This window comes from Ruditapes philippinarum, unplaced genomic scaffold (genome assembly GCF_026571515.1).
Source record: "Ruditapes philippinarum isolate M1 unplaced genomic scaffold, ASM2657151v2 ctg1072_1_1_1_1, whole genome shotgun sequence".
Lineage (NCBI taxonomy): Eukaryota > Metazoa > Mollusca > Bivalvia > Venerida > Veneridae > Ruditapes > Ruditapes philippinarum.
In genome coordinates this window covers 149,324-176,362 of record NW_026866109.1, presented here as the reverse complement: position 1 = coordinate 176,362, position 27,039 = coordinate 149,324, and the positions used below count along the sequence as shown (strand labels likewise).

General features: G+C 29.7%; 1 protein-coding gene across 3 annotated transcripts; it reads left to right on the top strand.

Moving 5' to 3' along the window:
- The first annotated feature begins 1,346 nt into the window (after positions 1–1,346).
- LOC132731377 (gamma-aminobutyric acid receptor subunit alpha-6-like) lies at positions 1,347–26,129 on the top strand. Of its 3 annotated transcripts, none has more exons than XM_060717553.1 (9): positions 1,347–1,696; positions 18,088–18,188; positions 21,630–21,697; positions 22,534–22,757; positions 23,154–23,236; positions 23,787–23,927; positions 24,348–24,500; positions 25,018–25,256; positions 25,692–26,129. In XM_060717553.1, exons 1-9 carry the CDS (start codon positions 1,665–1,667, stop codon positions 25,989–25,991), a joined length of 1,341 nt encoding a protein of 446 aa, XP_060573536.1. In that variant the 5' UTR covers positions 1,347–1,664; the 3' UTR covers positions 25,992–26,129. The 3 variants fall into 3 exon arrangements, with proteins under 3 accessions (XP_060573536.1, XP_060573534.1, XP_060573535.1); XM_060717551.1 differs by having other exon boundaries at positions 1,351–1,696; positions 25,018–25,277; XM_060717552.1 differs by lacking the exon at positions 1,347–1,696 and adding an exon at positions 10,828–11,352 and having other exon boundaries at positions 25,018–25,277.
- Positions 26,130–27,039: the final 910 nt, after the last annotated feature.

Genomic DNA, 27,039 nt, shown 5'->3' with positions numbered 1-27,039 from the left:
TTGGACACGTATATATACGGCATGTTATTATCGAATTGGACACGTATATATACGGCATGTTATTATCGAATTGGGCGAGTATATATATATACGGCAAGTTATTATCGAATTGGACACGTATATATACGGCATGTTATTATCGAATTGGACACGTATATATACGGCATGTTATTATCGAATTTGGCAAGTATATATACGGCATGCTATTATCGAATTGGACGAGTATATATACGGCATGCTATTATCGAATTGGACACGTATATATACGGCATGTTATTATCGAACTGGACGAGTATATATACGGCATGTTATTATCGAATTGGACACGTATATATACGGCATGTTATTATCGAATCTGGCAAGTATATAGACGGCATGCTATTATCGAATTGGACGAGTATATGTACGACATGTTATTATCGAATCGGACGAGTATATATACGACATGTTATTAACGGATCGGACGAGTATATATGCGGTATTTTATTACGAATTGGACGAGTATATATACGGTATGTTATTATGCTTCTATGCACACGTTTAAAACATTTTATTAATTAACTGTTCAATATTAGGCACGTTTTCACTTCAACTGTAAGGCTTATATGAAGTTCACCACGACATTATGAACATAAATCAAGGCCATTATGCAAAGAGTACGGTCTTTATGAGAAAACTTGGCTAATATGAGTTTGGAGAATTTCTGCTGTCTCTCCGGCCGATCAGCATGAAACTGCTTTTTTATCATTGAAAAGAAATCGCCATTTTGAATTACTGCAAGGAAGGGTTCCGAGACATTTTTAAAACAAGAATCCTATTTGCAATACCTCACAAAAATGGAATTTTACAATTTTGTTATTTGTTGTTCACTAAGTACTTAACTTTTTTAGATTATGTGTAGTTAATTAATAAAATTGTCAATAATTAAATGTTTTCATAATGGCCTTGTTATTGAGCTTTAGACTGTCATATTAGCCTTCGGCCTTAGGCCTCATGCTAATATGACAGTCTTCAGCCCAATAACAAGGCCATTATGAAAACACTTAATTATTGACATTATACTAATATTGTCTTGGGCAAATTTTTAAATTAGACATAATAGAAGTTGGAAAAAAGATACAGAGAATCTTTTATATTAGAATAAATCTATAAATCTTGTTAGTGTTCATTACTTAAAGCAGTGAGACACTACAAACTGCTAAAACACCAGATTTAGCATTACCTAATGGCTTGTTACTAATATGTTGTTCAGAGAATTCCTGTTGTATTGATTTAGCCGTATATATAATCACACGTTAGCCCTCTAGACACGTCCGCTTGTGAACGCCGAATTCCAAAAAGTGTGTTTCTTTTATCTCTTTATCAATATCGTTCTTCAAGCGGTGACAAAAAAGCATCAGAGAGAACATCTATCCAATAGTGTTGATATAAAAAGGGAATTATTATAGCACTATCGCTCAAAGTTCTTATTTATTCAGCTGAAATTAGTTTCAAAGAATGTTAGGAGGAATGCTCATGTCAAAATGACTTAAGTAGAATAAGATTATTCCCTGGAGAGTACAGTTCAATGATATGATATATTTGAGCGAGTAGTATTTCGGAGTGAATAAAGTGGAATATAAGTCACACATGCCAATTGGTGAGGCATCGGACGTACTTGCACAATGATGATATTACTGTTATTTAACTTTTTCAGGTATGGATATTTTTAACATTTGATTAGCATGTATATATCTTAGTTGGCAGTGATTAATACTAATTTCCGAATTATCAAACATCGATAAAAATACTTATACGGCCTTAAAGTAAAATAAAACAAAATTTTTTTTTGGTGTTGAGTTTGTCTAAAGATTCAGTTATCATGGTATCTATTCTATTTTAGTATGTTCAAAGTGTATTGGTTCATAATGAAAGTTTTGTAAATAAATAATTTCGTTGACAGTATTTTATCACATGTGATAACAAACTAGGAAAGAATTATATATTGATGTTGTTGGTGAGTCTGGGATACATGCTCCCATATTATATAGTAGATAATAGATTGTTCGAGAATAAAATATAATTATTCATTATATTAATGCTCATACAAAAACACGTATACAATTAGATCATCAATAATGTTTTTCAATTAATACTCTATAAGAATATCCAAACGATATATATTCTATTTTTCATCAATGTTAGAAATTCTTGTATTTGCCAATTAAAGACCAATACACTCTTTGAAATATGGGTCGTTTTTGAACCATAGCATCGTATTTACCTGTTACACGTAACAACATCACATTTCCTTTGTACAATACATTCGTCGTAAAAACACTAAAGATTCTTATCAATCTTGAAAGACTTAGATGACTTTAGTCATCAACGGAATCAACGTTGAATTGCAAATTATTCGCAAATCTTTCATAAACAAAACAAAGAATATATCAAATCTTATATAAAAGATGATCATTTATCATCTATAAGGCTAATTATATTACATGAAAGATAGCCAAGCAAAGCTTTGTTTCATAATAAGAGCTAAACTATTCAATTAAGAATAAAAATATAGTTTTAATTTCCGTAATTGGTATTCTATTGTCATAGCAAACAACAACAACAAAAAATGTATATAAAGCTGCGTATCAGCAAAATTGTCAAATCAAGAAATAACATTTACGATTAGAAAACAAAACAAATACTAAATAAGAATTTCAAGTATGAGATACGATGGAAAACAAACAAGCTTAAGTAACTAATTCATTTGATTAACATAGAATCATTGTAAAGAAGAATTTTATTGTGTTTTGCATTTTAAGTTCAGTTTTCCTTTCTATACTTAAAGCGACATTATGCTCATATTTTCATTGTCGAATTGAGCTGAATTGACTTTATATTTCAAGAGATTGACTGTTTAAATGATGTTTGACCAACAGCTAGATTATATTGGAAAATGTAAAGTATAAAATTTAAAATCTGCCTAAAATATAAAAAGACTACCCCACTCTTTTTAGAAATTGAACGTTATAGGTAAATTCTAAATGATATTTACTGAAATTTCGTATGAATCCGGTGGAAATTTATTGTTTATACGAAGTAAATTATTAAGTCAAAAGGATTATGTCAAAATGAAAATTAATTTTGACTTTCACCTGTTCACTCACTAGATACCCTTAGATGGGCATAATGTCACTTTAATACTTATATTTTATCCTCCTGAACTTTATCGATATATGGTACAGATTTTCATTTATCAACGTTGTTAAGCATAACGATTATATAGCTATACTCTGTTATGTTTTCTTTTTAAATTAAACTTCAAATGAAAACTTGCAAATAAATAATTTCAAAATATGTTCTCAAATATGACAAACTAGTATCAGGTTTTAATTTAAATCAGTGACTGATATGTTATCTGAACTAAAGATGGTATATCATTATCTCTAACACGCAAATATTTAATTAAAGACAACGATATTTCACAGCCTTTATGTCTCTATGGGCTAAATTATTGCTGTTTCATTGCATTATTTCAAAATTTTAATTACTTATTAGAAGTTTTTTTGTGTGTAAAATAAGGCAGTGGTTTAAAATCGCCGATATAGCCTATATAATAAGCATTCCGTTATTTAGATAGACGCATAAGAATAACTTGTAAGATAAAATATACTTCAGTAGTGCCATAAGCATTATGTTAATAATAAGCTCAGTTTGCATTGATGAATTAAAACTTCCACCATTCGTCAGGCTATCGAAAGGGCTGCGTTCTATGAGTATTGCTGTCCCTTGTTAATATTTACTTTTGTATACCATATTTTACGTTTCGTTTGTCAGTGCATATGTGTTATGGCATGTACACGTTGACATGTGGCATATTTATAAATAACTAAGCCAACATCTGTTTCTTTGCATAAGTCAAAATCAACTGGTTTTTTAAAAGGCTTCCACGTGATGAACGATATTTTTGTCTAGACACTTGTTGTCAGTACAAATAAGAAATAAGAATTGGGTTGCATGTTAGGCAGTCTGTCTTTAAGTACGAAAAATGGCTTATTTCTTTATTGAATTTGTATCGTGCAAGTTTATCCGTAAATGTACGTTAGTATTTGTGAAGCTTTTGAACAAATGAATTTAATTTATGAGTAGTCTATAAAATTGATACCTGCATTGGTCTATTACATTCTTATTTTGTTAAGTCTAATACTGATTGATGCAATTTATTGTTTGCACACCTTTTACGTACGAGTTCTTTTACAAATCAAAGTTCGTGTTATATCACAACAGTTCGTGTAACAAATCTTAATTCTTTTATTTTTAGCTTTATTTTATAAAACAGACAATCAACACAAAGTTACGAATATATAAAGGGGATGGAAGGAAGGTCAGAATGTCTCATCCTTCCGTTGTTATAGAAAGATTTTGTAATTTAATGCGTGTATTATTCGTAGACCTGTTGAATGTAGAAACTATAATATTTCCTGTCAAGATCTCATAATAGATTATTTTCTACATATGTAACGTACTTGTAACAAATATTTGCAAATTACGTATAATCCAAATTGCCAATATCTAACGCATGAAATAAATCAATAGAACAACTTGTTTTATATAACATTCTAGTTAAATATACAGTTGTCAGGTGTTTCTGCTACAGTTATTGTTAGGATTGTTATGCACTAACTGGTATTAGGCTTGCGTAATATGCAACAAAGAAGACACATTTTTTCTCACCGACATATTTTTATACTCGCAAAAAGTGTAACTTTTGCCCTCAAAACTCTAAATTTAACAATGAAGAACCCTCACTAACGCTCGCTTCCCTCGTTCTGTTAATTTCTAAAACACTAACAGTACGTTATGATGTTTACTTTGACTTTGAAACAGGCTATAACTGACCGGAAAATTTAATTTAATTTTCAAATATATCATTCAATGCTTATATGATGCAACAAAACAGATGGACTCGTCCGATTGAAATAGGGAGGCGGGGGCACTTTGTATACGTATTTACAGAAAACGAAGAAATAATCAAAACTAGCAAGAATGACATTTATTATATAATTCAGATACAAGTATAATGAGTTATAAACTAGTTGCATTTTTTTCTACTAAACTTTGTTCAATTATCAAAATTTTACTGCATTTTGTCGTCTGCTGCTTGTTACTGTGTTTAACTTTTAACCCAAAGTAAAACATCCGGATATCAAATTGGCGCTGTCCATGTAACATAATGGCGCGCTCCATATACATTCTGAATGCTATGGGCTTCTATAGTAACGTCTCAGTGAGCAGGAAGAATAACTATTTCAGAAAAATCGAAATAAATACATTGACAAGATCCACGACTTGTTTTTATTGTGTGTTTCATAATAATTATACTATATAGACATTTTATATAGAATGGCACACTGAATACTGATTAATATAAACCGGTGCGGTGTTTAAAATAAACATATTGCACCTCTCATTACATTTCATTAACACCTCCACTTAAGTTTCAACTTCTCTTTTATGCTCTTTCATTGATCACGAAGGATTTCTCCGTCGTTCCAGAGGACAATTATCTTAGCTTCGGAACGTAATTATTTTTATAAATTTTATTTATATAAAGATATAAACTTGTCATGTGAGTTCAGTACAAGCAATTATTCTACAGTATTAAAGCGAATAAAATTACAGCTTAATATCCATGTGTCTTATAAAGCAAGGAGAAATTCACATATCTTTATTATCATTTGAATGCATGTCAGAATATATTCCATTCATTCCTAAAGCAGACAGTAGACACTAGTCACTGTCATTTACATTATCCGTATAGGAAGCCACGTTTGTAATTATTGTCTGCGATACAATAAATGCGTTCGTACATTGTCAAGTCAAATATTTGTGTGAATTGGTAAATATTTCATTCTATACTTTTATGAAAAGGTATATGATAAAAATTTACCAGGAAACTGAGCAAAATAACAATAGAAGTCCCTGTCAGCAAAACAAGGTTGTAAATTTTACACACTCTTTCCGAAAATATTTTAACAAAGATGGCAGTAAATAAGCTTAACACTTGTTTGCCCTTTTCTAGAGAAAGACTTATATTATTCCTTTTTGAGGTTTAGCGTTCTTCTAAATGCATACACAATATACATATATCTTGATAAAGCCTTCTTAATAGAGACCGTTATAAAAAGTATCAATTAACTAATATATATGTATATAAAGCTTTATTGACAAATTGTTTGACCTATATTCCTATGTTGTTAATCTTTTCTGTCCCATTTATCATCCATGTTACCGAGAAATTGTACTCGAGTTTCCGCTGTAATGAAAACATGACGTTTGGTCAAGTGATGTCAAATATTTCATATGTTAATTGAATGGGATCTTATCCTCTTAGTTCCTGCCGAATTTATTAAAGAAATCGCCGAATTTATAAAGAAATCGGAATGATACTAAATAATTTTCTTTTAATGTCACATGAATAACTTTTAACAAATCCTTTATTGAAATGTAATAAAGGTTTTCTTTACTACCTGATAATTCTGAGACCCTTTATAGTACAATTTCTGATTATTGCTATGCAAAATCAATCATTCCCAGTTCGAACTTTTATTTACTAATTAGTTTAAGAACATTCTTTAACAATATCATTTCAACAATCGTATATATAAAATGCAAACATCAAGGAGTAATTAAAGACAGCTGAATCGATGGGTTTCTCTTTACACTACCTTGTGCCTATCTTATACTTGGAAAACAAGTTTTTTGTATCATTTAAATCTAAAACATTGTGACGGACATAACATAATAAGCTTTAATTTGTACTTTTAGTGGCATGAATTTAAGTGAAAGCTTTTATCTGAATACTTAATGTGTTCTAAAACACCACAGGAAATATATAAGGACGCTAGTACTTTATTTTTGAATACTTTATGTGTTCGTAAACACAAGCGGAAATATAAAAATATGTAATTAAGTAGCTAAAATTAGCTTGTTCTTTAACATTATAGAATATATGATATGTGATATACTTCAATGACCCGCGATCTATCTATTCCAGTGTACAAGTTCTTTTAGAATGTGTTTATTTGTATTATTATTTAAATCCGTATTATAGGATAGAAACGTTAATCCAGTAACGAATCTTCTTCATTTTTGTAATCGACTAGTATTAACAACTACTTTTTACCTAAACTTTAATATTTCAAACATTTTCAAAACCCGTCATATTTATGGTAATTAATCTTATGTCAGGAAAGGCCTTTATAAGCATTTTATGCTTTCGGATCTAATCCTTTTTCAGCATTGTATTGTATTATTTCACCATTGTATGTAAATCTTGTATGTGTAAAATGTTCGAAATAAAATATGTTTAAACTAACTAATCCAGTACGAATTATTGATTCTGTTTTATAGCACACATTGTGTAGAAAGTATATAACAAAATCACATATTTATATTCAAGTGCGTCTGGTAAAGCGAGAAGAAATTTACATATCTTGATTAATATTTCAGTGCATGTCAGAATATATTCCATTCATTCCTAAAGCAGACAGTAGACACTGTTATTTACATACTCGGAATAGATGGTTGTATATAATATTATTGTTTGTCTTATTAAACAAATGTTCCTACTTCGTCAAGTCACATGTCTATATGTATAAATATTCCGTGCTTCAATATAATAAAATTCTATAAAAGAACTGTTTTCTTTACCCTTAAAGTACGCCAAATAGATACAAACAATAAAGGTCATTGAGAACAAGTGTAGTTGCCAATTTAATACTTTTGCGAGAAATTTAAAGAAAAGATCAATCTGCGCAAATTTAAGTACAATATACACAACAATCGTACTTAGTGAATAAGTATCTTTGATTAATGATAAAAGAGGAAATGTAAACAAGTCGCACATCAATCAAATGTATAATTATTTGGAAAACTTTCTTCTGTATTTTGTAAATTTAACCAGAAAGGTCTTGTTCCAGGCACGATCCATAAATGAAAAATCTCTCAATTTATAAATGAAACGTTCAAAACATCTCCTTTAATTACAATAGTCAGATATGTTGATGTTCATTCAAAATAAGCATTTTATTTCTGGTACTTGTTTATATTCTGTTCTCTTAAAAAAATAATAGCCCATTTTGATGTGAAATGTATCAAATATGACATAACTTTTCATATCAACAAAATGCAAATTGTGCTCATTCAACAGAAACATGCTGTTTGATTAAAACCTCTTGTAAGAATTTTTATTTAATCTATTTCCGTCCATTCAGTTCGTCGTTTTTTGAGTTCTTTACGGATTCATTTCTTCTCTTATGTATTAAAAATTATAGATATTTGAACATCCTTTAGTAATCGAATTCACAAATTTTGTTAATTAACAAGAACTATCTATAAGTGTATTTCAGCTTTCTGTTTATTTCGAAAATACATATTATTTAATAACACTTAAACAAACATCGATTGAAGGTAAAGCAAATGTTATTTAACCTGATGATTTGATTGATAGAAGTTTTCTATATTTTATTATAAAGTAGTGAATTGTTACTTGTAAGCGGTCAAAATTTCGGAAAGTATTTTTACAGGATTATTGGTTCATCATGTTAGTTGATACTTAAATGTAATAGTCAAAGTATTTTCATGACCTTATATACATGAATCAAAATGTAACCTTCTTTATGCATAGAAACACTGAGGAGCCATTATAAGAATTATATATTGACCGATATTACTATGTATAATACTGTATGTTTGATTGACAAATTGTGTGACCTATATTCCTATGGTGTTTTTGTTTTGTGTTCCATTTATTTTTCTTGTAAAATGTAATTGTACTCGGGTTTCCAGTGTAATGAACACTTGACGTTTGGTGAAGTGATATCAAATATTTCATATGTTAATTAAACTGGATCTTTCCGTGGTGATTCCAGTTGACTTTATTATTAATAATCGATAAATCTCAAAAACATAATGCAGTTCAGTCAATTCACAGCAAATGAAACATGTCGACTAATTCATCAAACAGCTACAAGCTTTTTTAAACAGTGACGGATATGTTCCGATATTTTTTTTTCAGAAGATTCATTCAAAGTATGTAAATATACTTTTAGATGGCCTGGAGAACAGTAAAACAAAACAATTTAGCTTAACATGAATACACTAAAGCAATTGAGCATAGGTATGGAAAACTATATTGTAAAATACTTCTTTTGTATGTCTGTTTTTAAAAGTAAAAGTGCTTAAATTGTGTACATTAAAAAAACATATTTCTGAAATTCTATTTCAAACAAGGCAATAAATTAAATTAATGTAGAATGTTAGTTTAGTATTCAGAAGTTAATAGTACCGGCTAAAGTATCATTCAGATATTTTTCATCGGGGGACTAAACAAAACATATGCTTTGAATTTTAACTGGTTTCTATGTTATAAATAATGTACCTTAAACATTTCCCAAAGTCTTCATCTTAGTATTTACACAAGCCTTACTTAATCCTCACCATGCTAAATATCTTCAATTGACTTCTTCATCTCTCAATCTGGAAAATACAATTGATCATTTTAATGAGATTCAAAATATGTATTGACCTAACAGCAAACAGTCCATACCATGATCAAACGACATGAACTTGGTCAAAACTGGTTGCACGGGTTAAATATGTTGCCGTCAGCTAGAGTACTACATTAAAGACGTTAGAAAGTGTGTGTATAGAGCATGTTTTCAAGCCGGCATTGCGCTTTTTCCGGCCGAAGGCCGGTCTGTTTTCAGTTTGACTTCTGTATAATTTACAGGGAAGAATTGAATATAAGAAGTGTTTCCATTGGTCATTTTAAAACTACAAAATGAAACCCGGGAATCTCATTGGCCATTCTAAAATAAAATGTAAAGGATACTTCTTGTCATTCTAAGATAGTTTAAACTAAAATGTGAAGGATAGGTCTTGCCATTATGAAAAAAATGTAAAACAAAATTCTAATATACAGGATAGTTCTTTATCTTTCTAGTTAAATTGCTCAGATATTTAAGTTCTGCTTAACAAAACTTCTTGCATTCAGATATCATTACATGTTCTAGTGGACAGTTAATTTAACATAAGAACTTACTGAGTTTATTTAACACAAGACGTGAGTTTTAGATTTTGTCCAAAATAATGAGAAAAATATCAGAAATTATTGTACCCTTAGTTTATGATGTTCATTAAGTGTCTTATATATTATATGATTATTGATGTGTTTAATTGATATAATGTTTATGATGTTTATATATTTTTTACATATTAATCAAGTATTTATCCAAATTATTGCCTTACCTACTGCGTAGATGTTTGTGTTAGAAATTGAGTTCATTTACTGAAACGCGACAGGTTTGTTTAGAAACACATACAAACATGTTCATGGAAAACTAAGAAATACCATATGCAAGTTAACCAGCAAGTTAAACAGTTTTACTTCGGCCGAGTATCCCTTTTTTAAAGATACTACTTGTTTAATTATTTATACAATCACGGACTTTAATTACATGTAATTAAAAGCCGTGCTACAATTCATTGGTAAATATAACAATTTCACTTATAAATCCCATATTTACAATTGACAGTAATCATAATTTTACAGCCAAATAGGTTGAATCGACAAGGACAATAATGTACCGTTAATTCACATTATTCATTTCTATTTTGTTTAAACCTATTGCTTAATATATGTTTTACACATCTATGGACACAAACCATTATATTATCACATTTATTAGCCATTATGTTTAATTCATAAGTTAAGAAAAAGTTAAATAAAATAGATAAAACAAAATAAAATACAACAAAAAGGAAATTAAAAAAAATGCCAAAACATTATTATATGTAATCAGATTTATCTTAAAAGCTTATTTCTAATCTGATGTTCAGAAACTTTCTGCTGTATTGATTCAGACGTAAATATAAACGCGCATTACCCCTCTAGACGTCCGTTCGTAATCGCCGAATTCCTAGAAGTGGCTTATTTTATCCCTTTATCAATATCAAGTCTTCAAACGGTGACAATCTAGCTTCAGAGAGAACATCTTTCTGTTAAAATAAAAGGGAATTATAGTTGCATTATCGCTTTTTATATAATATCTAAGATAGCTGAAAATGGCTTCAAAAGGCGTACGAATGAACATGTCAATTGCACTATAACGTCAGTAAAATAAAATTGTACTTGTAATTACAGTTGGATATTAGCTAGAATGTTATTATATATATAAATGAGTGAACAATAGAAGGACATCGTCTAATTGAACAAGGATAAATAAGAAGCACACATACTCGTAGTAACAAGTAAGGCAACGGGAGTAGGTTCATAATCATGATGATGCTACTTTTATTTCACTGTTTCAGGTAGGATGATTTTATGTTTTCTATTGACCAATTGTTATAATGTTTCGATTTTTTTACATTTTTTTCAGCATATTGTGTTCACATTTGTTATTTCTTTTTTTAATGTAAATAGGCTGTTTTCGTGACTTGTACTTAGTATTATTATGTAAATTTAATACCATAGTAAAGAATATATACGTTAATGTCAATCAAGTTGATTTAAGAACTTTGATATGTGGTAAGACACATACCAAAAACCTATAAATAACACATTAATAATATTAATAATACTAATGAGAATTATAAATATTATTGTTGTGTGATATACGAGTAGAATTTGTAGTAATAAAAATTGTTTACCCTTGTATGACAAATGCGACATATATATATAAATATATATAATATATGTAAAATAACGATTAAAATATTAAAATATTTGACATTACACACCACAATGGTTAATAATCTTGCAAAACAACGTCAAACATATATACACATAACACAAATATTCCATCGAGCACCACTTTATTGTTTACTCAAAACAATTCATTTGATTGAAATATATCAAACTTACAAAGCCAAAATTTGCGGTTTGTTCAAAAGTAAAACATGCATGCAAATCATTTGAAATCACGGTTTAGAGTTTAACCATTAACAGTTCAGTATGATGTTCTGTAAGGGTCAGCAATATCAGCTTTAAGTAGACAATTTGAAGGATAAACATCATCATCAAATTTTCATCCTCATCAATTGTCCTAATGAGAATCTTAAATATCACTTTTTTGTGTTACGTAATTATATATGGATTTAATGTATATTTTTAACGGTTATAGTTTTAGTTTTTCTTTTCCATTTAAACATTCACGATCTCAAAAATATTCGCGAAATCAAGTTTTATGTCATCACTTATTTGGAAAATGCGTCCACTCTTAAACAATTTTTCCCAAAATGAAAATGCTCTCTTTTTGTTATTAGTTATTTGGAAATTAAATGGAAATGGAACCCTATATCCATTTTGAATTAAACGAAAAAAATCATACACAAACTATATGCTTGTAATGATTCTCTAATTATTGTTACAAATATTTGCGATTCAGTATTTTTATTTTTCACGTTTAAATCCTTGCAAATTTTGTAACAATATGCAGAAGTTCTGCATCATTACTTGTCACTCATTTTTCAGTATTTCAAATGGAATTCGGAGCAAACACCGGTCGATTTCAAAGCGTCTATTTTCTAAGTACGACATATCAATTAAGAAATGATGTATTGCAATTGAATGAAAACATGATAGACAGTCAAATGAAAACTCCTACTGGTAATATTAAATGAATTACTCCACTTTCATAGACATCATTTCATGCATGATTTATGTTTTCTTCATAGAAAGTTTTTAATACTTAAATCATTCATTAAATAATACTGATTTTAGATGCTTAAATTATTATTCTATAATTTATTGCTAAATAAATGTAAACATATCCATGAATATCAATAAACTTTCATGATTTGAAATCCCATGATAACAAATTTTGCGATGACGTATGTTATAATTTCTCCTGTGCTGTTCATTTTCTTTAGATACATTTCGTGAATTCGGTCAAAAAGACAAATGAATAGGATAAAAAAGGTTGCTAAAGGTTTTGCTTAACACATTTAGCATGTTAGTGTCAACAGTCAAGACATTCATCAATAACAACATGGACCTCTGTTCGCTTAAGTCAATACCAAATGTTTTCCAAACAACCTTTAAATATGATGAACGATATTTTTGTCTAGACAATTAGTGTCAAAACATATCATAATAAACAAAAATGAAATGCATGTTAAGCAATAATTCACATCGCCTATTCGAGGCAGTGCTAATATCAAAACATTTTAATGGGCTAAGTTAGGGATCACTGATTCTTATTTTTTGAAGTTGAAAAAAATAACACACAAAAAACACTTCATACTGATTCAGGCGATGGCGGGTAACCTGAGAGAGTGTGCATTTTTCGTTGGCTTTTATCAATAGAATCAATCTAACCGGGTGTATTGTCACCTGTTTCTAGCACATTTCTGTTATCTATAATAAATGCATTGTATTTTATGTCAGAATTGTTGATTTTTCATTAGGTGGTATGTATATATTAATCGTTAAAATTTGTAAGTATGTTTTTTCTGAACTTTGTTTGGAATAACTTCATTTATGAACAGCCACGCGAGGATAACAAACTATCAAATTGTGTTTAATGGCCATACCATAATATAAGGTATGGCCTCTATTTATTATTTTAACCAACAATACTTTAACATGTGCAAAGAATAGTACATACATCAATATTATGCAAATTAATACAATATAGAAACTACACATGTAGAAATATTAATTAATCGAATTCTACTATAACAGTAAGAAAAGTGAGGGTTTCGTAAGAAAAACGCCATAAAAGCTAGAATAAGGCTAGCTTTGTCCACAGCTTATATTTACTGTACTCTTTCTGTCAATTCTGTATACACCCGTTTTTGCACTTTTATCTCTATTTCCAGTTTCTATTTTAGACCATCCTTTCAAGTTATTGGGAGGACTTGTGTTTAAGTCTGTCTGATTAAATGAGGAGCTATTTGCATATCTTTATTGATATTTGAAAGCATGTCGGAATGTAATACATTCATTCTTACGGATGACTGTAGACTTTCCTCATCTACATAATTGCTGTAGCAACCTAATGTATAACAATAACATTCGCAATGCATGCATCTATTCTGGTTTAATCAAAGTTATGTTTTCTGATCGGAAATATAGCATTTTCGTAATTCTACAACGTATACAATTCTTCTGATATTTAAAGAATTTCAAATCAAGATTATGTAAGGATAAGAAAAGTTAAAACAGACTTTGGCGTATATTTGTTAGATTTATACACATACTGTTATTTATTATAGACTTAGCAGAAGGATTAACTATTTTTGTAATAATAAAACTGCACAATCTAAAGAAACCCCCACAACCACCCCCACACAGACACAACAAAAACTAACTAAAGAATAACGCAAGTCATCATAATTACAAAAGCAGAAATACAGAAAGTGTCTAATTAAAATGATTTCACAAGAGTATATTGTGTTTCTGTTTTTGTCTTAATAAAGTATCTTATTTGGCGCCAACGTATTTGTACGTGTCTGAAAAAATATACTTCTTGTCTAGTAGTTGTGTTCATGTCTCTTACATTACTTAAAAGACCATTTATCTTATTCGAGACATACCAATTGTGTGTGCATTATCGCTCGTTTTATTCGCTTAGAAAAGCTTACGTATAACTATTTAATCAATTTCATAAAAACTATATATTTTATACCAGACGTTTGTGTTTATAAAACTGAATATTAGTTTTATGAAATCATCCTTTGGCTTAAAGACAAAGCATTTGTTTCACACTTTTAAAACAATTTGCTTAACAAATAAAACATGTTTGATCTGTTTTCTTACAGTGCCTCGGTTGCATTTTTACGTAAACAATTTCGTCTTAAGAAATGTCATTGTATAAAACTTCATAATCACCTATAACTATATATGTAGTACCTATCCTTACAATCATATAGTAAATACTCTTATACTTGTATGGTATATACTCTTATAATTATATTGTATATGCTCTTATAATTATATAGTTAACAATTTTATAATGTATTGTATATGCTATTATAAATTATTATATAGGATATACTCTTATAAATATATTGTATATACTCTTATAATTAAAATGTAGTGTATACTTTTATAATTCACATTCAAGAATTATCATACCTTTGGAATTCTATATGTTTTGTAATTACTAGTATAAGTACTGATAAAGTTGTGATTCAAAGTCTAATGAACCAACCCTCTACTAAACTGAACACAAACTAAGGAGACATTGTAAAAAATGATTTCAGATAGCATTTCGTAGATATGATTGAAACATATGTTTTTACTATGATTAACCAATATAATATTTATAGTATTTCATAAACATTAATAAAATAACATTGTTACAACCGTCAATATGTTAAAGGTGATTATATTTTCATATTTTATTTTAAAACGAATTAAGATTGGCGCCAATGTGCCTTCTGTAATACACACGTTTTCATATTATTGCAATGTCATATTAAAAAAAAAGATTATCCAATTTTAAATGAGGCAATAAAAACACTGCATGCTCAAAATAACTTCAACATTTTTTCTACTTAAAGAATTTTAAAATGAATTTCAGCAAACCACAACGTCATGTTTAACTGAAAAACAAGAGTTTTATTTTAAAAAAAGATACTTATTCTTAATCGGAATCTGACAGATCAGATTTTGTATAAACTTTATTTAAATAAGGCCAAATCATGTCCCAGAAAGGAAATATCCTTTCCTTCTTTAACATAAGTAATGAGTCTTATATAATATAATATATGAAATACCAGTGTGTAATATTATTTGTTGTTTTAAATAAACATATAACAACACAGGTAAAACGTCATATTTTGGCATCTTATATTTTTTTATTTGAATTGTCACAGTTTGGCATCTAATATCATTTAAGTTGTCATTGTTCGGCATCTAATATCACTGGAATTGTAAGCAATTGGCACCCAATAATGAATTACCATAGTTCTGGAGTAGTTCTGCATCTCATATTATTTGAATTGTCATAGTTTGTCATCTTATATCGTTTAATATCATCATACTTTCTAGTGTCATGTAAAAATCTGCTGGTACATTTAGTCATTTTAAATACAGGTAGTCATATTCATATTTCGTCATCTGATGTCATTTGTAATGGTCATATTTCGGTTTCTGATGTGTTTACAATTTTCCTAACAATATTTTCTGACTATATCAAATTCATAACTACGATTTTTGAAATGCAATACTAGTTTAAGCAGAAAATATTAATCTTTTTTATTAATACTTAACACTTCTATTATTATAACTGGCCAGTCAATTGACACAGATTTTTCTATTTATAAAATCAGGACATTGTGCGTTCTGTTTTGGTGCTGTTTGGTTTTTATCACATGACGCCATTCTGTAATATAATTTACACAGATAATATTATGTACCTTAACAGTGGCAAGACACTTGTTTTAATTAACATCAACACTACTGGTAGATATAAGACAGAAAACAGTAGATAGTATATTTTATTAAGTTAATGAAAATGACAGAAAATTTTAAATGTAAAATGAAAATTATCAAACTTAAGTTTTTATTTCATACCTTTTTAAATTTGTTAATGACACAATTGCTTAACAGAGTTGTTATGATCATATCACTATAGAAATATGATAGAAACACAATTTTCAGCTGTAATTGTAGTAAATAGAATCATAAAATTAAAAACAAGTAATAATTGTCTTACCAGTTATCAGGATTGTCAAAACGCAGTCACATAATTTTCATTAATTCGTTCATTCGTTCTTCAGTTCGTTAATGATACTGTAATTGTTTTATTTTATTGGTTATTAAACTGTAAGATATGATTGGAAACTCATAAAAGAAAATTAAGTAACACATAGACAATTATTTGTATCAAATCAAATTACGTACATCGTTTTACAACAGAATTACGTTGTTTTCATAATATGTGATTTATTTAAAGATGTTTTTTGGACCGGAATACTATCATTCTTATCAGGTTTAATTTCCATTTATCTTTTAAGAATATACACAAATCTGGAAAATGTGTGATCCATCGAATGCAATAAAACAACAATATTATATGAAAATAGCACACTTGTTTGATGCGTCTGAACAAGGGAGACAATGTAAATGTGCCACATTTCTTATGCCCCTCAGCACCGGTTTATGCGGTATTCAATGCACCCTAGCACCGGCTTATGCGGAATTCAAACTTCTATGTTGTCTGTCAGGATCAAAAGTTATATGATCGGGAGTATTGCTCTATACAAGTAAACAACACAGAAAAGCCAAATATCTTTGGCGTATTTTGCAATCATATATTCTTATGATTCTATATATGCAAATATACACAAACCTATAAAATTATAAATTACAAAACCTATTCCTGTTTTCTTATGATATTGTATACTTGCTTAATCAAACCCAGTTCGACAATGATAGATGGGTACGCTTGTCTAGACAAGCAATTACTGTAATATAATAAACCAAGTGCAGTTTCACGTTCCGCTTTAAATAAACTATCTTTGGTTTTGCTTCCGTGCATAATTGTTATCATAAAATATGATATATCATGCCGTTTGTTATTAATGTTATTAAATGTATATATTGGAAGACAAACAAGAAGAATTTAAGTATGGCTTGTTCTAACATAAGGGAAGCCAATTTCCTTACGCAATGTTGTCGCTTACAACAGTATTACAATATTTCGGATATGAGTTCCGCTTTGGGCGTGGGGACGTCAATGAACAGGCTCAATCAAACCTTGTTTGTAGTACTTTTAGTTTTATCATGTTTAGAGACCTTTATGGGCTGCTTTCTTTTTGACTATTGAAGTTCATCATCATTGCGTAAAAAAATGTTTTTCAATTTTTTAATTTTTTTAAGGGATATTCTAAAAACTTATATAGACATTTTTTCTATGTGTTTATAAAAAGGTTTTAACATGAAAAATTAAGTTTAATTCCGTATGTTGCCTACATTTTATACACATTGTCCAGATATTTGTATCGGTTTAATCATTGTGTTTATTAATTCAGCTTTTATCATCTACTCATTGTTATGAGTATAATTCATTTATCATTTATATTGTATATTTACAGATATGCATGGTCACAGTTTCCAACCTATGCAGAAAATACAACAGATGTTTTAGACAAGTTACTGACTGGTTACCGCAAAGAAATAAGACCCGGGTTTGGAGGTTTGTAGATTATTTTTCTCATGAATGGAGAGAAAACACAATGATTAAAGAATAATATATGTCACTGAAATTCGAACTACTTGCCTAACAGCACACTGTAAATTTGTATTCCGAAATATAGCTGAAATCCGCTTTTTATTAAAATAACAGCAATGTCCAAGCTTGTATTTCCCTTGTTCCCGCTCGAAAATTTGGAAAGTAGTCACGTAACCTAAATAGAATTATACTCAACAACAAAATTGTTTTAGACCCGTTTATTGCCTCCGTCACATGACTAAAAAAGGGTCGGAGGTCATCCCTCTACAATCTTACAATAATATGAGCAATCTCATTCAAGCATGACAAGTTAACATAGTTTAAACAATATGTTAAACACGACAAAACATCTATTAAAAACATTAAATGTGTAAAGGAGGTTATAAGTTCAAAAAGTAGAAAATTATATATACATGTATAAGAATAGTGACTGTTTTCTGAAAATTCTACAAAATTTACGTCGCACATTTTTTGTGGTAGTTTCAACAACTCTTGAATTCTCAACAAAAATGATCACCTCATATTATCATGTGTTGAATGTTCATCCTATAATTGTAATATTCAATAATAAAAAATCTTGACATACAAAATAAGACAAACAATAATCTAGTAAATATAAAACAATCTATACAAAACAATAACAATCGTGATTAAAATAATAAATTCATAGGACTATACAAGAGAAATGTTATATTCGGTATTTCAGGCCGGCAGTCGTACTTTTGAAAGAAAACATTAATATGCAATTCGTGTCGCCGCTCGTTTCCTTTGGCGACAAAACAGATAACATAAACTGACAATTTTCCATTACTTGTTGTGCTCTTTGACAGCAGAATTAAGTCAATAAATAATGATTAAGGCGATAGAAGTCCGATCAGAATAATAATTATTCTATTATAACACAGGCAACGACACAAATAATACTCCAAGAAAAATCATATATACGCTAAAGTTATAGAAGTTTTTCAATGCGATATAACTAATGTATGATTTAAAGCTGATTTAAATTGATTGAAGATTTCGTGGTTTGAGATTGAAATAATTTTGCCACTTTCTTCACGCGGTATTTTTTAATTGCAATTAAAAAGTAAAGGACCACTGTTTTACTCGGCCTGGTCAATTTGCGTACTCTGTGTTATATAGTTAACTAGTCACATTTGAGGATTAATTTCGGATTCGACTATCTTTTATACCTTAAACTTTAAACATTAACACTTACAAAGCCAAATGAGAACCAAATATCATGTTTGCAACTTTCATTTCTCCAGGTAATTTCATCCTGTTTAGCACAGTTTAAATTGTCAATTTTAAAAAATGTCTGTCTGCTGGCGAATAGCACATCTTTCATCCTTTCACTCAGAAAATGTGTCCTCGGGAATACATAAAACAGCTTTTAAAGTCACCATATAACGCACTATAACTAAACAGATTCAATAAAAAATACTTTAAATATAACATGTCAAATTATGGACGACTTACATTGGGGCACTTTAAAATGTTAAAGAACTATTTACTAAACTACAACGGAGGTGGTCTAATCTTATGCCGGAGTGACACATTAACTAATAATTAACGTATGATCAACTGAAGATACAGTACAACCGCTGCAATACAACACCCCTTGGAAAGGCAAAGCGTTTGGTTGACTCTAAGAGGTCTTGTTCTTCAGTGTTTAATGTTAGTTTCCTAGTTTATGAAACTGAATACAGAGGAAACCAATACTATTACGCTTCTATTCTAACGATCCCAAGGAGTTTCTGTTCTTGATATATAGAACTAGATGAATGTCGATTTAATTAACAAAGAAAATGTAGACATTGTCTATATAAAGTAAATCAAAGCCAAGCAATAATGTATCCTCTTTGAGCTATAGATTGATATATTCCGTTGATATATTTAACACATCTGTATCTAATTTTAACATTTGCACCTGATTTTAGTGCCGCCATTGTAGTTTAATACAAGTATAACAGCGATGGTTTTAAATTAAAATACATTTAATGTAACAATCAAAGGGCTGAAAGCTCTGTGGTATTTTCTGATCTTTGCAATCTAAATCGTACTGTACAGTACATCTGTATGTATTTTCCTGTATAAGTTTATTTTTATATACTATAAATTAATTCATCTTACAGGGCACCGAGATGCAGCGACTGCGTTTAGATTTTTTACTATAACAGTTTGAGTTTGATACATACAGAATTTTGCATGACTAGAGTTGCATCAAAAAAATAATTTATGTTCATTTTTTATGACAGCCACACATTATCATTGCATATCGTGTCTACTTTCTTAAAAAAGACACTTAAAAAAATAGTTGCTTCGACTGGGATTTGAACCCCTGACCTCTCACACCCTAAACGAGCGCGTTACCCCTGTACCACGGGGAAGTTACACGAAGAAAGCCTGAATAAAATCAAACAATTCTGAATTTAGTATTTCCATTTCGGGTTTGTAATCTTTAAAATTATTAGTTTTGATGTATTTTGTTCACAATAAACCTGTTGTTTAATACTGATGTAAATAATTTGGCGAAAATCTTCTAGCCAAAACAGTCTGACATGTATATATTTCACTACTCGACAGTCAGATTTATTTGTGTACTACGCTATGAAGTATTCAGTAATCAACATCGCTAAAAATAGCATTTTCATTGATTAAAATGATATTCATCCGCGTAATTTGTGATTGTGCATTTATTGTCAATTCTATAAGCCAACGCTACTTTTAAACTTTGAATGCGTTGTAATTTGTTGGATACTTGTAATAAAATAAAAATATTTCTTTCTTTTACATCGCTAGTTTTAAACTGTTTTGAGAACTACTTGTTGTTAGGTCTGTCGTGAAATTCTGTGCCAGAGATTGAATGTCAGCATTGTATTTCCTGACTGCGTCAGAAAATACAAAAATATAGTGTAATACTCAGGAAAGAATCAATGTATAGATACACTTGAATAAATGAAATACCTTAAAAGCAACTAAAGCAGCAAAACAGGAAAGATGTCTTGGTTTGATTGAACTATCGTGTATCTGTAAAATTATAGAATATTTAATAGACAATATTTACTCAGATAAAATAATCTTTTATCTTCTAAAAATGTGCGGTAAATAACACCGGGACATTTTTAAATACGTTTAATTGTTTTAATGTCCGCTACTTGTGTTTCAGGCAGATAATAATGTCGTACTTAGAAAATATTTTTGATTTCTTATTACTGTCACATTACGCTATGCTTTTAGTCTCTCACGAATTGAATAAATAATATGTGTAGTGTTATGAAATGAGTTTTGAAATCACTTTATAGCATTTTAATTTAATTTCTGAGGCCCACCACTTGTGGCTAAAACAGATTTAATGAATCATTGAGATAATATATAACACATAAATTATTTGCATTTTTTAAGGTCCACCACTTGTGATTGAAACAGATATACTGATAAGAAGTATTGGTCAGATTTCAGAAAGCGACATGGTAAGTTAAACATAAAACATTTTCTATCAATATTTCAAAGTTTTCCTGATCGTACATACTTTTCACAAGCGTTTGTACAATCCTGAATAGAATGTACCTTTATGTTTTAAGAATATCATTATTTTTGCGCATCGTTTATTTAATGTTTACACAACCATAACAAGATTTTATTTCAAATTATAGCTATCAAATATATTAAATAACAACGTTTATGATGAAGTACTTATTGACAATGCTAAACTAAAAGAAAATTATAATCGAGTATGATCTGCACTTTCTTTTGTCATGATTTACAGTATTTCCGGTCATCTGTCCAGAAATAATTTGTCAATGTAGTATACTTCTTTAATCAGCCTAAGAATATTGTATAAATATAGTGCATTGACTTTATCTGCCAATAGATATTTCATCAATATAGACCACTCAATTAACTGTCTAAGAATATTTTACTCAATTTATCTGCCAGGGAACACTTTGTCTACCTAGTAAGAATATGGTATCAATATCGTGCACTAATTTAATCTGCCTAAGAATATTTTATCAATAAAGGCACTCATTTTACTGCCTATGCATATTTTACAATAAAGTGTACTCATTTTATCTGCCTAAGAATATCTTAATAATTTCATGCACTCATATTATCTACCTAGGATTATTTTATCAAAAGAGTGTACTCCTTTTACTTGTTTAAGAATAATATCACTATAGTGTCCTCCTTTTATCTTTTATCTGCCTTGGGATACCTTATCAATAAAGTGCACTCTTTTATCTGCATAGATTCTTTTATCAATATAGTGCCCTCTCTTTATCAGACGACAATCTGTTCTTTTTTTCAGGACTACTCCTTTCAGTGTTACTTCAGACAAAGATGGACAGACGAGAGGTTACAGTTTGACATTAGAAACATCAGTGAAGTGACGCTTAATAATTTGTTCTTGGAGAATATCTGGAAACCAAATACATATTTCCTAAACGGCCAGAAATCACACCAGCATAATATTCCCAGACCAAATCTTTTCGTACGTATAAGAAGCGATGGACGAGTATATTTGTCCAGAAGGTACTACTTAATAATAATTAAATGGTTGCAAAAGGAACATTTTATATAAATACAAAATAACGACTAAGTAATTTTCATTAAAAAATGTTATTATTATATTTCATTATATTGATTTCTAGGCTTTAAAGTCTGATATCTGAATCTGATGGCGTTGGTGTCGCCTAATAAAGTGTGTAGAGCATATAATGTGATCTTATAAGTAGCAAATATATGGTGTGACAAAGAGTTACTAAACATGCATTTTAAAGGATTTGGAAAGGAATAGAGGATAAAGTTATTTCAGTTGTTAAATATATCTTTTTTTGTATTGGCTAGATTACAAACAAATAGCCTTTGTTTAATTCATAAACTTAAATAACTTTCTTTACGTTTTTATATGGTTAATGTTCCTTTCAGACTAACTGTAAAAGCGGCGTGTCCAATGAAACTAAATCTTTATCCAATGGACAGACCAATTTGCTCTCTTGTATTAGGAAGTTGTGAGTATGCTAAAAAACGAGTTATCATTGAAACAAAAAAGTGTTGACCAATTGGTCAGTACCTGTTAACTCTTTCTATTTGTTTGGTTAGGTTGGGTTTTACGCGCCGACATAACCACATTTTAAGACTTTTCTAGTTTACTTAACAGTGATAACTAATTTCTCTTAGTCACCGACTTCTAATTCCACAAGACTTCTGAACCAGAGTTGAGTGACCAATGAGCAAAAGAATGTCCGAGGAGAAAATTTCGCCTCGCAAAGACTGTGCTGGGTAGCATGTAGTCTAGATTGCATAAGCAAATGCCGTCCATGAAAAGGCTCAATCAATCCGATTCTGTTACGTTTTCGCTAATTTGAAAGTTTCTGAAGGTCCGAACTAATCTAATGTATTGATTTGTAAGTGCAGCAAAGGAAATGACACTATGTAAGGTTTCCTATCATACTAAATATATTCAGTTATAAAAAAATGTATAGAACACTTGTTTGTTAATTTCTGCATAGTAATACATATAGTCTATGTCTATATTTCTTGTCTTCCCTTTGTTTATAGACGGATATACAACAGACGATATAGTATACTTATGGAAGTACGGCAATAACATTTCTGTAGAAGTCAATAAAGATGTACGTCTTGCACAGTTTGATCTCATTTCTGTAAGGTCAAGCAATCATACGGATAATACAGTATTCGGTAATTTATCATTTTCGTACATTTACACTAGTATGAATTATTAACAAACGAGACGGAAAACGCAGTTATTGTTACATAAGTTTCATTTGATTTATTTAACATATATTTTAGTGGGTTTTTTTTCCGAACACTTAACTAAAATTTAAACAATTTAACAGTATCCATATAAGTTTAAATAGTTTTTCATTTACCACTGTCATTTCTAATCAAATCTAGTCTGCAACATTTTTGTTTTAATTTTCAATATCTGATGATCTTTCAGATTTTCATTTAATATATATTTCTTCAATATTTATTTGGTCTGTTTTGCTTTAATTATCTTGAAATAAACATAACGATAAACATAACGATAGAAATAAATTAAATACAAAAAGTTGTTTTTAGATACATTATGCTAAAAAATGATCATTTTCATTTCAGGGACATTTTCTGTTTTGAAAGTGTATATTTATTTTGAACGACATTTAGGTTTTTTTGTTCTCCAAACATATCTTCCATGCAGTATGATCACGTGCCTATCTTGGGTTTCCTTCTGGATAAACCGTGATGCGGCGCCGGCGCGTGTACTTTTAGGTAAAACTTACATATGTTTCTTACATAAACCGACTCAGTCAAACCAAGTCTGCAGTTGTCATATTATATTGTTGTCGGTTACCATATTTTTATTTATATGTTCATGTAATAAAATATAAGTATAATATATATAAAAAGCATAACAGAAAACAAGAAAATATTATACAATACAAGATATTTCAAACATTTCACACATTTTGTTGCAATGGTAGCATTAAATATTTTCCCAAAATTGTATCGTTTCTAGATCGTGACAATTTTATATCGTCTCTATTCATCTTGGATGTTTCTAAATTCAAAATTATTCCATTTCATGTAAAATATTGAATTCTGCTTAAGCCAGTGAAAATATTGAATTCTGTTTAAGCCAGTGCTAGGGAGCCAAGACGATAGTTGCACTTGACAGTACCGTCCATCCGAGTCTGCAACATTTTCAATTTTGCCGTTTTGGGCTTTCTTTAGGGATTCTTATTATCTCTTTTTTAAAATGAACCCTACTGGCAATTGCTCTCTTCAGGTGTAACAACGATTCTAGCAACAGCGGGTATCGGAATGACTGTTCGGGAAGGTCTTCCAAGAGTGTCATATGCGACAGCTTTGGATACCTATCTTAATGCTTGTGTTCTTTATGAAATGGCGGCAATGATAGAATACGCTGCTGTGAACTACTTTACAAAAGTTTTACCGGTAGACGGTGGAGTGAGTTCCGACGAAGACGAAGAGGAAATAGTCCCCCTTGCACCTCCAGATCAATCAGTGAGAGTATACCTTTATCAAGTTAGTAAAATTCATGAATCAGTATATAAACGAAGAACAGACATATTTTTTACGAATTTTTGTTTGTATTTGCCGATTGTTGAATCGTATGTTTTGAAATTAGAAAACAGTATTTACGCTTTATTTTACAATATTAATTTGTTTTGTTTTTTTACCAATGACTAGAAACTTTATATACTTTTAAACATATATTTGTGACAAATTGCAAACTGATGTTAATGCATATAAATTGTCTAACATGAAGGAGGCAGGAGCAGTTAAAATTAATTTAATCAATTAAAAAAACTATTTTCATATTATCACACCTTAGCAATATTGGTAATACAACACATTACTCTTCAAAATGTTGCAAAGTACATGGTCTTGACTATCGATTTTCAAATAAAAACTGAATTATAAGAATTGTTTTCCCAGGATACATCAAATGGACAATCAGTTCCGTTATCTGATGTTCAGCCGACGACAGAAGCATTTCAAGGTACAACTTCACATCGAAAAACCAGGAATAGACGGAAAAAAGAAAGTTCATTTAGTAATTTATTTTTCAAATGTCTGACAGGCAATCTAAAATATAGGACAAAGCTCCGGGAACGAGGGAACGCTGAGGCAGGAAATAGTGCTAGTAACATTGACGTATGGTGCAGATATCTATTTCCCGGAACATTCCTTGTGTTTAATGTTTCTTATTGGATATGTTATCTAGCTATATTATAACACAAATATACGACTTTTGTTGTGATTGAATTTATGCATACAAAAACAATTGTGAATTATATGCTATCAGTTGTGAAAATTTTATTTGTTTATATTATAAGAGCTATATTATGTGATTATTTTGTAAAATATGCACAATAAAAGAAAATAATTTAATGTTTTAAGATACTATTATTTTAATCTCTTATATTGCCTGAAGGTCAAAAAATGTTTTGTTTTCATCCCCATAGTTTTCCAATTTATTGCAATTAACAACCTTTGAAGAAATCACTTATATATTATATGTTTCAATACATTTATACTATATAGCAATCACTTATATATCCTAACAAACAGTTATGTTAATACTCGCAATATTGTCCTAAGATACCGTTATATTTATAAATGGCAGCCAGTTATATATCCTTCAAATTGTAACGGCTAATTACCTATATGCCCTTACCTACTGTAATATTTATAATGAAATTTACTTACAGAAATAACTGAAACAATAATAAATCAAAATGTCATAGGAAAAACTTTGATCACATTATATTTATTTCATAAAGTTTCTACGCTTTTGGCAAGAACGAATTTATGAAATTTATCAACTGAAAAAGCATAAGTGTATTTGCTTAGACATTGTTTGGTAATCAATCAAATGTGTTCATATCCGACAAGACAGCACTTTTGTCTAGACATGCATCGACATCTGTAGTTGTATTTCAAGTGCATGTGTGTATTATGCTATAAATCAGTCTCATGATTTATATATTTAGTTATTTTATTTTTTGGGGGATGGGGAGGGGTGTAGTTTAAGTATCAATAACGAGATCCAAGATCATCATGGGAGACTTACATTCAGGAATAGCAACCTCTGCATTCTACTGTCGCACAAGGCACCAACCAGAACAAGACAAACAATGGAGAAGTGGGATCAATGAACATTTAGATAGGAGGAAAGGCTAGTTAATCAAAGATTACAACCACAAAGAACCTTAAGGTATATAAGAGTGGTGGTAATTGCAAAAGCCGATTTTAAACGAAATTAGAGAAGATAGGATAAAAT

What these genes read in the sequence shown, in the direction of transcription:
- LOC132731377 (XM_060717551.1), top strand. Translation starts at nt 1,665, where the DNA reads ATGATGATATTACTGTTATTTAACTTTTTCAG. An exon ending in CTCTCTTGTATTAGGAAGTT is followed by an intron (nt 23,237 to 23,786) that starts GTGAGTATGCTA and finishes CTTTGTTTATAG; the next exon opens with ACGGATATACAACAGACGAT. An exon ending in GCCGGCGCGTGTACTTTTAG is followed by an intron (nt 24,501 to 25,017) that starts GTAAAACTTACA and finishes TGCTCTCTTCAG; the next exon opens with GTGTAACAACGATTCTAGCA.